Consider the following 14,277-nt stretch of genomic DNA (forward strand, 5'->3'; position numbering starts at 1 on the left):
CACTGTCCTCCGGAGTTTGCTTAATTTTATGTTCATTGCATCGATAACCATCTCATCCTTTGCTGTCCCCTTCTTCTTTGACCTTCAATCTTTCCCAGCATCAGGGTCTTCTCCAGTGAGTGCTCCCTTCTCAGATGGTGGCCAAAGTACAGAATTCATGTTCCTGGAATCAAAGATCACTGCAGATGGTGACTGCAGCCGTGAAATTAAAAGATGCCTGCTCCTTGGGAGGAAAGCTATGGCAAACAACAAGTATACATTAATCTAAATAAATATTTCTAAAACAGCAGAATTATGCTCAATAAAAAGCTTGAGGCATTCTTTCATTTTACTTCAGCAGTTCTGCAAAATAATTTGTATCCTTTTTTGTCAGCCTTCAAATAAACTAATACCTTGTCTTCTCCATGTCAAAGGAGCGCGGATTGCCTCCCCAGCTTCAGGGGAGAGCATCCGCCATCGCTGAGCCACAGACCAGAAGTCTCTCTCGAATTTTGAACAGTAAACTGGAAGTTAGGCACAAAACCTAGAATCAACTTGCTACAAATATTTTGCACAAGTTGGGGGTCCTGTGAGGAACTGGTCAAGGAGATACTTTGGAAATTCCCAAGTATACAGAAACCCTAACATGTTTGCAGTTGGCTTGCTTTTGTGATTGGTTGGGGGGGGGAGCTACCTTCCCATTAAATATAGCCATGCTACTCAAGTGTTTTATTTCACAGCTCTGTGAACCTAAGTTATTTCTGTGTGTCTTGAATCAAAGACCTTCTGGGACCTCATAACTCATGAGAATATGCTTAACTAGGAAGTAGGGAAGTTACCAGGCCCGTAGCCAGGATTTTGTGGCTTGTGGGGCAATTTTTTTTCTGGTGGGGCTGAAGTTTTCAGTGCAGAAAGAAAAACTTTTTAGTCAATAGAAAGCTGTTACCAAGATAGATCTCTAAATTGCAAGCTGTCAACCACTTTAGGCCACAGTTCTCAACTGCTGCAAGTTACTCACTTCTGCCAGCCTAAGCAACAATTCTGATAACAAGCCAGCGGGTGGGGGCGATGACTTCTATAGTCAAGAAAGCTAACACTTATGCAGAAAAACTCTCTTAAAGGAGACCAGTTTCTTGACACAGAGTTAGAAGGGATCCTAGAGGTCACCTATTCCAACCCCGTTGCTCAGTGCGGGAATCAGTCAACAACAGCACCCCACTCTGCTTAAAGGAGTGCATGTCTTTTAATTTAAAAAAAAATGATTGAAAAAAGCATTTGCAGGAGAAATTCTTTGGGGGCTGTGCCTTTAAGAAAGGGAGCAGAGCCCCCAGAAGCCCCACCATAGCTACAAGCCTGGATGTTACAAGTATTTTGCTTTGTCCTTAGGCAAAAAAGGCATAATTTGCAGCATGAATCCAATATTCATCACAAATGTATTACTGGCTGAAGTTTTCAGTGCAGAAAGAAAAACTTTTTAGTCAATAGAAAGCTGTTACCAAGATAGATCTCTAAATTGCAAGCTGTCAACCACTTTAGGCCACAGTTCTCAACTGCTGCAAGTTACTCACTTCTGCCAGCCTAAGCAACAATTCTGATAACAAGCCAGCGGGTGGGGGCGATGACTTCTATAGTCAAGAAAGCTAACACTTATGCAGAAAAACTCTCTTAAAGGAGACCAGTTTCTTGACACAGAGTTAGAAGGGATCCTAGAGGTCACCTATTCCAACCCCGTTGCTCAGTGCGGGAATCAGTCAACAACAGCACCCCACTCTGCTTAAAGGAGTGCATGTCTTAATTTTAAAAAAATGATTGAAAAAAGCATTTGCAGGAGAAATTCTTTGGGGGCTGTGCCTTTAAGAAAGGGAGCAGAGCCCCCAGAAGCCCCACCATAGCTACGGGCCTGGATGTTACAAGTATTTTGCTTTGTCCTTAGGCAAAAAAGGCATAATTTGCAGCATGAATCCAATATTCATCACAAATGTATTACTTAAAGCTTTGAGTGGAGTGTGTGTGTGGGAACTGGCTATTTGCAAACCAAAATGTATGCATCTGTGCGTATGAGACACAATACGAAACTTCTCTTGAAAAGTAGGCCCAGAATTAAAAAAGGGACTCTACTGTTTGGTGTTATTTACTTTTGGAATTTTATCTTTGCCTTTTTAACACTGGTAGAACCATGAAAATAAGATTCCCCCTCCCTCAAGCCATACTTCATTTAATGCAACATGCAATAAGCCATTTCAATCAATCAAGGGCAACTAGGCTACATCTTTTATAATCAAAAGGTGGAACCTAGTTAGAAATCACAATTGATCTCTTAGTCTGAAATCACAGTCTTAGGCTGGGAATAAGATCAGTTTTAGTGATGCACTGAATAATTTAGTGCAGTGTAAAACAAATTAGAACATGTTCCGTTGTTCATAAGATGGATGGTGCAACAAAGAGGTGGGTATTTTAATATCCTGCTTAATGTCAACTTAGAAAATGAGATTCTTCCCTAACCTTTCGGCTTCGTTCACAAAGATGGATGGCCACAGAGCCATACCAAGAAAGGAACACTAATATATATTTGAGAATTCAAATAGCTAAGATTTCTCTCTGAAATGGGACTCATAAAAATTGTGACTCCTTGAATAGAAAATGTGCTTTGATATTATATTATTTAAGGACTGTAACAAATTAACCTAGGATCTCCTGCTTATAAATTATTTATTTTGTAGGAAAGACTGGTTATGGATAGTAATGCCAAATATTCTATTCAGTAGCCATATTAGTTTATGTTTACAAGGTTACTTCAATTTAACAAACTCTGAAGCACTTTAGACAGTTTATTCCCATGATCTGGAGAATTGGACAGAGGCAGAAAGATAAATGGAGAAGACTTCTGAGGACCCACTTGATATAACCTACTTCCGGGTGACGTGCACGTCGCGTGCTTTGGGGGTGAGGTTCCCCCCAGGGTCCGATCCACCGGTGGTGGGGAATGGGCCTCTGGAGTGGGGGTTTCCCTGCCCCCCGGGGGGACTTGGCAAGCCTATTCTGAGCTGAATCAGGCCCCAGACCAGTTGGGAATGTTAGTTCCCTGATATAACGTCCATTTCTAATGTGGGTTGGGAACACTGTCTTGACTAATCTAGTTTTCTCTAATTTAGGCCCATTATGCACTGATCTTTTTCCTTGCTTGTCATTTTGCATGTCTCCCCACCGTCACCCTGCAAGTCTGTCAGTTTTTCCCTCTATTCTGCAGTGTGTCGTCCCCCCTTCAGTGCTTTTGTGACAGTCTTTTCCCTTGCTTTGCATCAAAGCTGAGGGTAAAATTCAAAAGCAGACAAATTCCCTTGGATTTCCCCCTCTCCCTTTTCCTGCCCATCGGAGGCCACTCCTCCACCCACATCAAGGTCATTTTGCCACTCTGCGCCAGAGCAGGGAAGTGAGGCAGGCGTGGCAGCGGCACATTCTCCTCTTCCCCAGAACTGCTGCTCAGTTTGTGCTTGGAGCAGGTCTTGTGAGTGTGCAGAGCCTTGCAGTGCCACCTCCACCACCAGCCCAGGCCCCTCACCTGCCCCTAGGCACCCTTGGCAGACTCCCGTTCAGGATCCCACTGGGCCATGCTTCTCCTCCAGTTATGCTGCCTCCTTTCCCACCATAGAAGGACATCTATGTTCAAAGTTAAAATGGAGGTCTTCCCCCACAAATGATTGCCCACTGGCCCTTTCCCTGCCTCTTTTCCTCTGATTGGGCACTTGCACACATGATCCCTTTTCCCTTTTCACAATGGACCCTAGGATCCTTGCCTTCTTGCCTCAGGGCATCCACTCCCCTGGCTTAGCAACATAAGTCAGTTTGCTGTAGTAGTTAAGAGCGGTGGACTCTAATCTGGAGAACTGGGTTTGATCCCACACTCCTCCACATGCAGCCAGATGGGTTACCTTGGGCCAGCCACAGTTCTCTCAGAGCTTCCTCAGCCCCACCTACCTCACAGGGTATCTGTTGTGGGGAGAGAAAGACAAGGGGATTGTAAGCTGCTCTGAGACTTTGAGTGAAGAGTGGAGTATGAATCCAACTCTTATTCATCATCTTCATTAGCTGCCATTGCTGTGCCTGCCCCTTGGTTTTCCAGCTTTCCACCACTCTCCTGAGCTAGACTTCTGGTTAGATTCCCCCTTTTGCACATTGGACCCTAGGGTCCTCACCTTCAAAGCCTCCTGGCACCCACCCCCGTGGCTTAACATCATCATCTGCCCATGCTGCACCTGCCCCTCATCTTGATTTTCCAACTTTCCACCCACTGCACCAGGCCTCCCACTGGATTTTCACTCAGCTCCATATGTTCCACCACCTGATCTGCTTGCCGGTGGGCTCCCACCATGACTTGGCACTCTTTCCCACTCTTTCCCACTAGAACTTGTCAATAAGAAAAGGGAGCTTCGCAGCTTCAAAAACAATTTTCAAGGGGGAGGGGGGAGATTGGCATCGAGTCCACTCCTCTTTTTTCCACAGTGGCCGATTACATAACAGAGAAGCCTCTGGCAATAAGAAAAGGGAGCTTAGCAGCAGCTCAGGCCAGTTTAATTCATGGAACTGAACAAGGAGGATTTAATTGGAAGGCAGTTAATGCAATTGGGCAATTGCATCAATTAAAAAAAACCCCTCTTTGGACTCCACCCCTGACACATCATGAGTGACTTTCCCACTCCAATTTAGCAAAAAAATGCGGGGTTTTGTTGTAGCTGCAGAATACATACACAGACTTCAGAATAAACACTGGAGGAGAGGATTGGTGTGTACAGCAGGAACACAAATCTGAAGTCAAGCTTAAAGGCTTGACTGCTGGGATTCTCTGCAGTAAGCTGTGTGTGCAGAAAGGGCCTTAGTTTGGCTTCAAAGCATGCGTAAGGTAGCCATGTTGGGAGAAAGAGCTTTGATCTGTTAGGCACATTTTGGAACAAGCAGAGTCTTTACAGGCTCCAGTGGAACAGAAATGAAACCAAATGAATAGAGGTAAGTATCAAGGAGTTTGTGGAGCATCTTTTAAACTAATTCCTCACAGACAGCTGTCAGCAGCATCTGTAAATTTTTTAAGATCACACCTCGTCAACCAAATGTGAGGCACTTAAAATATAGATGAAATATAATATACTGTTGATTAATATTGATTGTTTGCAACAACCATCTCTCAAAAAATGTTTTAAATAATTGTCCTGCCATTTCCAAATACATTTTGGAAACCCTGCAAGATAGCTTGCCAGATCTCTGTTCCAGTAAAACAAATGGCTTGGCTTTGCCATCTTTGAACCCTCAGTGATATGTCTCCATCAAAAGGTAAGCTTTCTAGTCCGCAGGATGTGTGCCATACTGCATGCCTCTCCAAAGAAAACGACAATGGAAAACAAACGACCAACAACAAACCCATCAACACCTGCAGAGGCCTCCTCTCCAAAATGTATCAAGGCAACCACTGCTCAGTGACAAACATCCTTTACAAGGGACTGATCTAATTATAAAGTTAAATTACAGGGTCCTTATAAAGAAAACACAATAACAGCAATGAGCCGGGAAGTGGCTAAATTCCCAACAAAATCATCCCTATTAGTTCCTATTCATGCCTTGAATTATCCCCTTTTATCTCTGCACAACATTCAGCACAACGTTACATTTTTAAGTATTGCAACTTTCTGCTGACATTAATTTATTCCTTAAAATAGAAAATCCCAGCCTTTCCTCTGTCAGATATTTAACCCATTCAAATATTTAGTTTCCAGACTTTTTTCTTGACATTTAAAGTGTAAGAGAACTCAGAAGTGGATGAGTGAGCCATGAGCATGAGAAAAAGCAGAGATGTAGTTATTTGATCTAACAATTAAAAAAAAAAACCAGCATCCTACCTTGAAAACAAACATTTCCCGGCGAAGAATTGCTAGAGTGTTAAAATTCCCATCACAGATGTTGGGTTTGGCTCCAGGGTAAGAAGGCTTGTCTCCTGTGGGTGGCTGGGGAGGTTTAGGCTGCCTGTCATTTTTCCGTGGATCTGCTGGAGGAACAGAACGATGTGGGGGCACTGTTGGCAGAGGTTTTGTTGGTGGTGGAATTTTGTCAGGAGGACCTTTAAAAATACCAACAGATGAATACACAGGATAAGGTATACTGTATGATGACATAAATTTATTTGCAGAAATTACAAACTTGATCACTAGCAATTACAAACAATCTTTTTTCCCATTATGTACTAACTCATTATAGAATATGGACCCAACCCCCCCAAGAATACAACAAATAAATCTTGCTTATTTTAATTTTTTTTTAAATTTACATTTGATTTATATACCGCTTCTGACCCCGAAGGGTCTCTGAGCGGTTTACATAGAGGTTATACGTAGAAGGCATTCAGAAAGAAAAAGAAGTTACAATTTTAGTAAAATGATTTTCAATTTCGAGAGCCTATTATGTTTGCACCCAACAAATTAATAATATTTATTAACTGAATATTTAAACAAAAAAATAATTACAAGCATCTTTAATAAGACACTAATCCACAGCTGAAAGAAATATGACATGGAGAACTTATAATTAATGAGGAAATCCAGTCTTTTTTCTTTATCTTATATTTAATCTAGATATTAAAGCAGAGTCTACTTTGGTATCACTGATAGGAGAAGGTCTCCTGTTGCAATGGCTTTGATTGAAAATGCCAAATCCTAACTAAAGTTTTCATATAAAATTCACTAGTGATTTCATACCTAACTTCCCAAATGAAATAAAAGTCTTCAAAGTTTAGCTTACAGCTGCCAGAAACCAGTATTCAGTAAAAGCAAAATAACTTTGTCTGGACCTTCTGTCTAGACTACCAACTCATGAGGTCATGGCAAGTGCCTTCTTCTTAACCACACAGGAGAAACTCCATCAATTAATTTCCTTTGTTGAACAGTCCACTTATGATAGTATTCACAATATACTGCAAAGGTGCATTTGACTGTTGCTGTACTGAGTTGACACTGACAGCTATGAAACTATTCCATTGATGACAGAGCCTTCCTCCAGCTCAAGAAGCTTGCTTAACCACAATACATCTTCCACTGGAAGATGGCTCCTTGCAGCGGAGGAAGATGCTGCCATTAGCAGGAAGCATAGACCTTCATTCATTTAACTGTATTCTGCTACACTGCGTATGGAATCTTCATTCAGTCCAAAGATCATTTCAATGGAAGAGGTTCTCCTGAGCCTACATCACACACCCAGTTTCCTTTTGCCTGTTGCAGTCATTATCATTGTATACAGCATCCAAATGTGTTTTAGATACTTTTGTCAGAGATGAAACGGGGAATGGGCAGAAATTATTTAAACTCAGTTTAAATGACAGAAGTTATTCATGTTGAAATAAAACTTCAAAAATGTAAGCAGTCAATGACCAGCAAAATAATTAAAAGATCTCAGTGGTCAAGCATACAGAGTGCAACTGACCTTAGATGTTTTGGTGTTTGAAGTACAAATGCCTATTATATCTGCTCCACTTGAAAATGTGAGATAGAAAAGAAAATGGAGAGAAAAAAATAAAAGAGAAGAATCAAGGAGAAAAATAAGGAAGGAATATGGCAAGAGTTAAGCAGAAAAGACAGAAGAGGCCCAGCCCAGGTAGGGGGGAATGTCCTACATTGAGGTAAAGTCAAAAAGTGACATGGAGATGAGCTAAAAATACTGGAGGTACCTGTACTGACAATATTGGAGCTAAAAATACCTGAGGTACCTTTACTGACAGCAGAGGATGCTACTGAGCCAAACGTGGTACATTTCCAACCAGGTAACTAGAAACCTTCCCTTACTTCTTTCCTTGTCCTGAGTACATACCACAGGTTATCCTGGCACTCTATAGGCCTGACAACACACTGTCTCTTAAAACTGTGCTGGAACCAGCCATTCAACATCTTTCTTTTGAGCAAAGCCACTAGCTTCATCACAACATGAAATCAAATCCCCCTTTGATGAAATTATAGTTCTTTTTAATAAAATGGTTATTATAGGATTTCAGTGCTCATATTTGCTTAGTTGTAAATGCAGTCCTCAAAACACATGTCCTGATGCAATCCCACCAACCTCAAATTTGGCCCTCAGTGAACTGCTGTAATTTTGGTTGCCTCAATCCAAGCAACCACCCATGTACTTTTAATGTAGATTGCCTGCCCTATTCATTGCAAAAAAAAAAAAAGAGGTGGAGATCTGGACACACAATATACATGCGGATTTGTTTATCTTCAGTGAGATGCAATGTGTGCACTGAGCATGATATATTGGACCAGGTTTAAGACCGAAACCAGCCACCCTCCCCCATGTGTAATTCTTTTATGGAAAAGCTACATACCATATATCTTTTGGATTCCCTGTAAATCATCATTAGGAAGTTTGAAGTTGTCAGTTTCCATGTACTGGTAAAATGGAGCCATGATGGCAGTTGGGTCATTCGAATGCTCCAAGCCTAGGGCATGTCCCAATTCATGAACTGCAACTAGAAACAAATCATTGCCTAGAAGAAAAGGAGGAAAAAGGTATGCTTTAGAAGTACATTATCAATTCATCACATCCCCTGTAGTTGACACAAAGCACCATTTAAGTGACTTTTCCAGACAGAGACAATATTTCACAAGCTGCTGATGCACAACCTTCTTCCATGGCTCCTACCAGTGAAATCCCAATATTACACTTCATTTACATGCAAAGAATATGACAAATAGGATATTTCTATAAAACAAAGCTCAGATTGATTATTTTCCAACTATCAGCTATAAGATTTCCAAAGCCACATAAATGTTAGGCCCTAGGAAGGCGTTTCATGCACAATAGATAGCCTCAAACTGTACTTCCTCTTCATTTAACACTTCTATTGGACAAAAGTCCAATGAAAACCTTTAATCTTACACAAACTGAAGTTTTAGTGGAAGAGGAAGAGCATATGCATGGAACTTCTTCATAGGATCCAAGCCATAGATCAAGACACACATGTCCCTTTCAGTGAACACATGAACCTGACTTTTACTGAATCAAACCATTGGTCCATCAAGGTCATTAATGTCTGCTCAGGCTGAAACAGCTGTCCAGGGTCTCAGGCTAAGGTCTTTCATGTCACCTACAACTGCAGTGGTGGAATGTGCCATAAAGTCATAACTGACCTATGGTGACCCCTCATGGGGTTTTCAAGGGAAGTGTAACCATGTGTGTTTGCAATTGCATTTGTCTGTACTGTGCTACATGCTGTGTCTGTCAGGTATCTGTGTATCTGTGCATTTGGGACTCAGGGATTACTGCTGTGTTTGCTGCAATGTTTGTATGCTTTGCTGTACATCTCCTGCCTGCACCTGGATGAGCAGGGCTGATGTTGCCTGCTACAGGACACGTGCCCCCCTGCACCTTCCCAGAGTGCCTCTGGACAAAGAAGACCAGCGCCATTATGCACAATGAGAGGCTTGGAGAAACAACAGGATTTCCCACCATTGCCAAACTGTGGGAAAACACGTAACCCGGCCTCCTATCTGGTGTTGGCATCACAAAGAAAACTTCCTTTATTGCACCATGGACCAGGCACAACTCTGCAAGTCAAAAGTTGCCAAGGAAACGGCTCTTGACACCTGGCCACATGGCTTTCTCTTTGAAGTTAGGGTAGCATATTTGAATATTGCCCCCTGCCCCTTGATTAGGATGTCACAACTCTCTGCCCTATAGCCTTAGCACAGAGGACGGACCCTAAGGGTTTATGGCCTTAAGCCAAGCCCCAAAACATAGTTTTTAAAAAGAGAAACACAGCCATTGTTTCTCTGGTACCCATCCCCTCCCCACCTTGCAACTTAAGTACTGCAGGTGATTCTGACTGTGTTCCCTGGAGTCCGGACCAGGGAACCCGCACATGGCTGGCTGGACTAGTCCGTGTGTTTTAGAATTGCACCAGTTGATACTTTAGTCCCCCCCCCCATTTCTTCTACGAGGAGATTTCTTCAGCGCTTGGACCTCAGATATATATAAGCGACATCCTGTTGTGTTATCCCCTTTTGTCTGTTGAATTTATTATTTTCCTTGCTGATTGCTTTCTATGAACTATTGTAACTAAGGATCTTGTGTGCATCTGCGAATGCATCTGTTTTTCGTATGCTTGAGAACTGTTTAGTAAAAAGGCAACATTTATTCATTAAACCTAGCGTGTTGTCTCACTTCCTGGGAATTAGGAGCGTTCGTGGCCAATCCGCCCTCTGGATACACGGGACAAGAACTCACGCCTCGCCCACTGTTGTACATAAATCAGAATTGGGCTCCCGGAACCATCCTTAGAGGAGATCGGGTATCAGAAGAGATGTTCAGAGATGATTTGCCATTGCCTGCTTCAGCATAGCACCCTGGACTTCCTTGGAGGTCTTCCTTCCAAGTACTAACCAGGGCTGACCATGCTTAACTCCTGATATCTGACGAGATCAGGCTACCCTGGGCCATTATCTCAGTAGGAATGCCAGCCTGGAATTACAGCTCATCTCCAGATTACAGAGATCAGTTCCCTTGGAGAAAATGGATGCTTTGGTGGGTGGACTCAATGGCAATGTACCCCACTGAGGTCCCAAAACTCCCCAGGTTCCATCCCCAAATCCCCAGGAATTTCCCAACCTGGATCTGGTAACCCTACCCTCCCATCCTCTGCCAATGGCTGGGGGCATCTGGCAATCCTAACTGTCAGTTTAACTTGACCAGGGCAATGAGAGGGTAAACAGAGGTTGCAGGTGCAGCCCAAAATCCCCCTGAGGTTTAACATGATTGCTAATTCTTGTGAGACTTCAGGGGAATTGACTGGGCATGTGCAGCCTGCTAAGAAGCATGCTAGTGAGAAGGTGGCTTGGCTCTCTCTCCAGGTTGTGCAGAAGAAACCCAGTGGAGAGGAGGAGGAGGAGGAAGAAGAGGACGAGGACAAAACACCACCACCACCACCAAGTGCTGCAATCCCCATTCCCTCTCCTGTTCTAAGACTGTGCGTCTAAACAGTGCAATAGAGGGTGTGCAGGATAAGAAAGCTGCTGAGGGCAGGGACATGGATGCCCCTGAACCTCCCAAAGCCTATTTGCTAATCATATTATCTTGACACATGTGCATCCTTTATTACTCATAGCTTATTATCCCCACCTATTGTTGCTATTTTCTAGTTCTTTTCCTCGCCTAGATACCTTTTCCATTTCAACTGCAGTCAGACTCAGCAGTTATGGAATGTCTGATCCCGAAGCACTCCATTCCAACAGAAGGGACCACAAAAAAAAAAAAAGCACACTCATGAGAATCTAATTCCACTGTGATCATGCAAAACAGGATGACTGAACGCATCACACTAAGAATGAACTGCTCTTTCCTTGTCCTTCGCCCTTTCCTGTCATCACATATAAAAACTTTTGGCCACCAGCATTTATCATCCTCCAAGCACTCAATGGCTTTTAAAGGTAACCTTAGGATAATCTCTACTGAAGACAATTGTTGCAAAAAACAGTGTATTAAGAAATTTTTCAGATGTAGATCTAAGATGTCCTAAAAATAAAAAGGGTGAATACTGTAACGATGTATTCGCAAATATGTATAACATATAGGTTCTGTTATTTGGCACCTATTGGGATTTCTCAGGTGTTAAATAGCTCTGCAAAGCTAAGGAAATTGTATCACCACCAATTATCGTAGTTGGGAATAGTTTCTGTATTTTTTCTTCAATAGATTTAGCTTTTACCTTATTACAGTCCACTTTTTTTTTAAAGTCCAGTGGCACCTTTAAGACCAACAAAGTTTTATTCAAGGTATAAGGTTTCATGTGCATGCACACTTCTTCAGATACAATAAAATGGAAATTACCAGTCCATACATATAGGTAGAGGGTGAGTTTATGTGGTTATTATTTGTTTGGGTTTAATTCCCGGGGAAGGGCACAGTGAAGGAAATAAATATGTCAGACATTGATGGGCACATGTATTTTTATTTGTGGAATGCTGAGAGTGATTAACTGAGACCCTGCCATTACACTCCATCTATCTCCTCTCAAGCATGGAAACAACCTTACAGCATCTTATTCTTTAAACTGGGGCGATTGGCTGTGTAAGTATCTCCCCTGTTCCCAGACCAGAGAAATACATTCCAATCTACCATTTCAAATTACATTACACTCTACTATTCTTTACATTACATTACAAGCTACTATTATAATCTGTTATCCCAAATAAGAAACAAAATAAAATAAAGAGGACATATGGCCCTTTTGGGGGATTGGTGAGAATACAGATGTAAGGGCTGGATAAAATTAGCATATGTAGTAAGATAAGAAACCAAAATCCCTGTTAAGTCCTGAGGATTCCATTGTTCTGAGTGTTGTAATAACCTGCAATTCCCCTTTCTAGTCTGTTCCCAAAGTTCCTTTGCAATGTTGGTATACAGAGATTCCACATCCATAGTGGCTAAAATAGTATTCTCTGGAAGGATGTTCAAAGATTGTATTTTCCTCAGAAAGTCTGTGGTATCGTGAACATAACTTGGAATGTTGATGGCATAGGGTCCTAGAACAGAGTCCATATATCCAGATACCCCCAACAGTAATAGTGCCTGTGCCTGAGACAATGGACATTGTTTTTGTTTTTCAAATCAGGTTTGTCTATGAAACATTCTCTCAAAGAGTCTTTTATCCAACAGAGGTCAAGGTCACTCTTTCAAGTTATATCTTAGAGCACATGGGTACAGACTAAATTGATTGAGTGTTCACAATGATGAGAAAGTCAGTCAAGGGGAATTTCAATGGAAATTGAATTGACACATCCTTGCTTGGAGTTTAGCTGGTCTGTTTCTTCCTGGAACATTGTCTCAGAGCTGTTTCTCCTGTCTAAATGAATTCACACTGTAGGCTGATATGCAAGAAAACTTAATTCAACTTCCCTGTGGTCTGACTACCTGCAAAGTTTTGTGAAGCTAAACAACTTAGTCCAGGTTCAACACTGACTGGTGCCAGCTCCAAAGATAAATTTTTCTTAAGAAGGGGGTAGCTCACTGTCAGATTCCCAGTTAAAGCGGCAAACAAAGAGAGGGTCACAGTCCAGAGAACTTACAATATATGAATCATGCAACTGTGATAAAGAAGCATTCACAATTTGTTATCTAAAGATGTTATACAAAACATTAATTTCTGAAGTGACTATTACAGGAGATAATACAATAGAAACAGAAGCGAAAAGGCAGGACGGTGGTCTCCGGATTGGTGCTGCCGTTTCAACAATATGTCTTCTTCTGACCAAAAATTGTGCCAGTCAATGCGAAGTATGGAGTTCCTCAAGCAACAAAAACCTGCATACTCATGAGTTTTCTAACTCTTATAGTTTGAGAAGCAACATCTCTAATTCTAGAAAAAAGGTCTCCCAAAAGGAGAAGTCAAAGCTAAAGCTCCAAAGATAATTTTTTTCTTAAGAAGGGGGTAGCTCACTGTCAGATCCCCAGTTAAAACACTCTCCACAACACTTTTCTAGTGCACTGAAAATCTCTAGGAATATCAGCCCATGTTATTTTTATTTACTAGATAGTTACTCTACATTCAAGGTCAAAGCCCTCCAAGTGCCTTACAATAAAATCACCATACAAAGAATATCTAAAAACACAAATCTTAATAACCATAATCCACAAAAACAAGATCAGATCAGCCTAACTCTCGAAAGGTCCTCCAGAAGAGCACTCTCTTTCCCACTTTGTGAAAGAGAAACCAATATTCCATGAGGTTGTTATACAACTGAGTAGACCGTAGACCCCAGGATCACCTGTAGAAATTCAAAGCATTGATCAAACCACTAATACATATCCTCAGTATGCCTCCTGCCTTATAGTGTAAGGGGTCTCATTGGGGGGGAGCGCTCCGGCACGGCGCTCCGGAAGCGATCCACCCGGGGGCGGGGCGGTCACGTGGTGAAGTCCCGCCCCCTTCTTCACCCGCCCTCTGCTTCGATCCTCATTCTGTTGGAGAACGAGGACGAAGCAGGAGGAGGGTAAGTAGGCTGCCGAGCCCGCCTTCTCCGGCCTTGCCTTCCTCCCCCCCCACCCCGTCGATGCTTCCTCCCAGCTGCGTGGAGCAGTTCGGAGGAGGGCTGACCTTCCCCAACCCTCTTGATCCTTCGTCCCTGCTGCGCGCAGCGGCCGGGACGAAGGCCCCCCCAACCCTCTTGATCCTTCGTCCCGGCTGCACGCAGCCGGGATGAAGGCCCACCCCCCCAAGCAATGCGAACTTTCTCCCGGCCGCACGCAGCGGCCGGGATGAAGGCCCCCCCCAAC

At 42.6% G+C, this 14,277-nt stretch overlaps 1 protein-coding gene across 1 annotated transcript in view; it reads right to left on the reverse strand.

Moving 5' to 3' along the window:
• Positions 1-14,277, reverse strand: part of MMP16 (matrix metallopeptidase 16) — a 274,400-nt gene that overhangs the window by 72,390 nt on the left and 187,733 nt on the right. The window contains exons 5-6 of the mRNA XM_015415474.1: positions 8,333-8,494; positions 5,865-6,082 (exon numbers count right to left, since the gene is read on the reverse strand). Of these exons, the coding sequence (XP_015270960.1) occupies positions 5,865-6,082; positions 8,333-8,494 (380 nt within the window). The remainder of the gene's footprint in view (positions 1-5,864; positions 6,083-8,332; positions 8,495-14,277) is intronic.

The sequence above is a fragment of the Gekko japonicus genome, unplaced genomic scaffold (genome assembly GCF_001447785.1).
Source record: "Gekko japonicus isolate JY-2015 unplaced genomic scaffold, Gekko_japonicus_V1.1 scaffold1427, whole genome shotgun sequence".
Lineage (NCBI taxonomy): Eukaryota > Metazoa > Chordata > Lepidosauria > Squamata > Gekkonidae > Gekko > Gekko japonicus.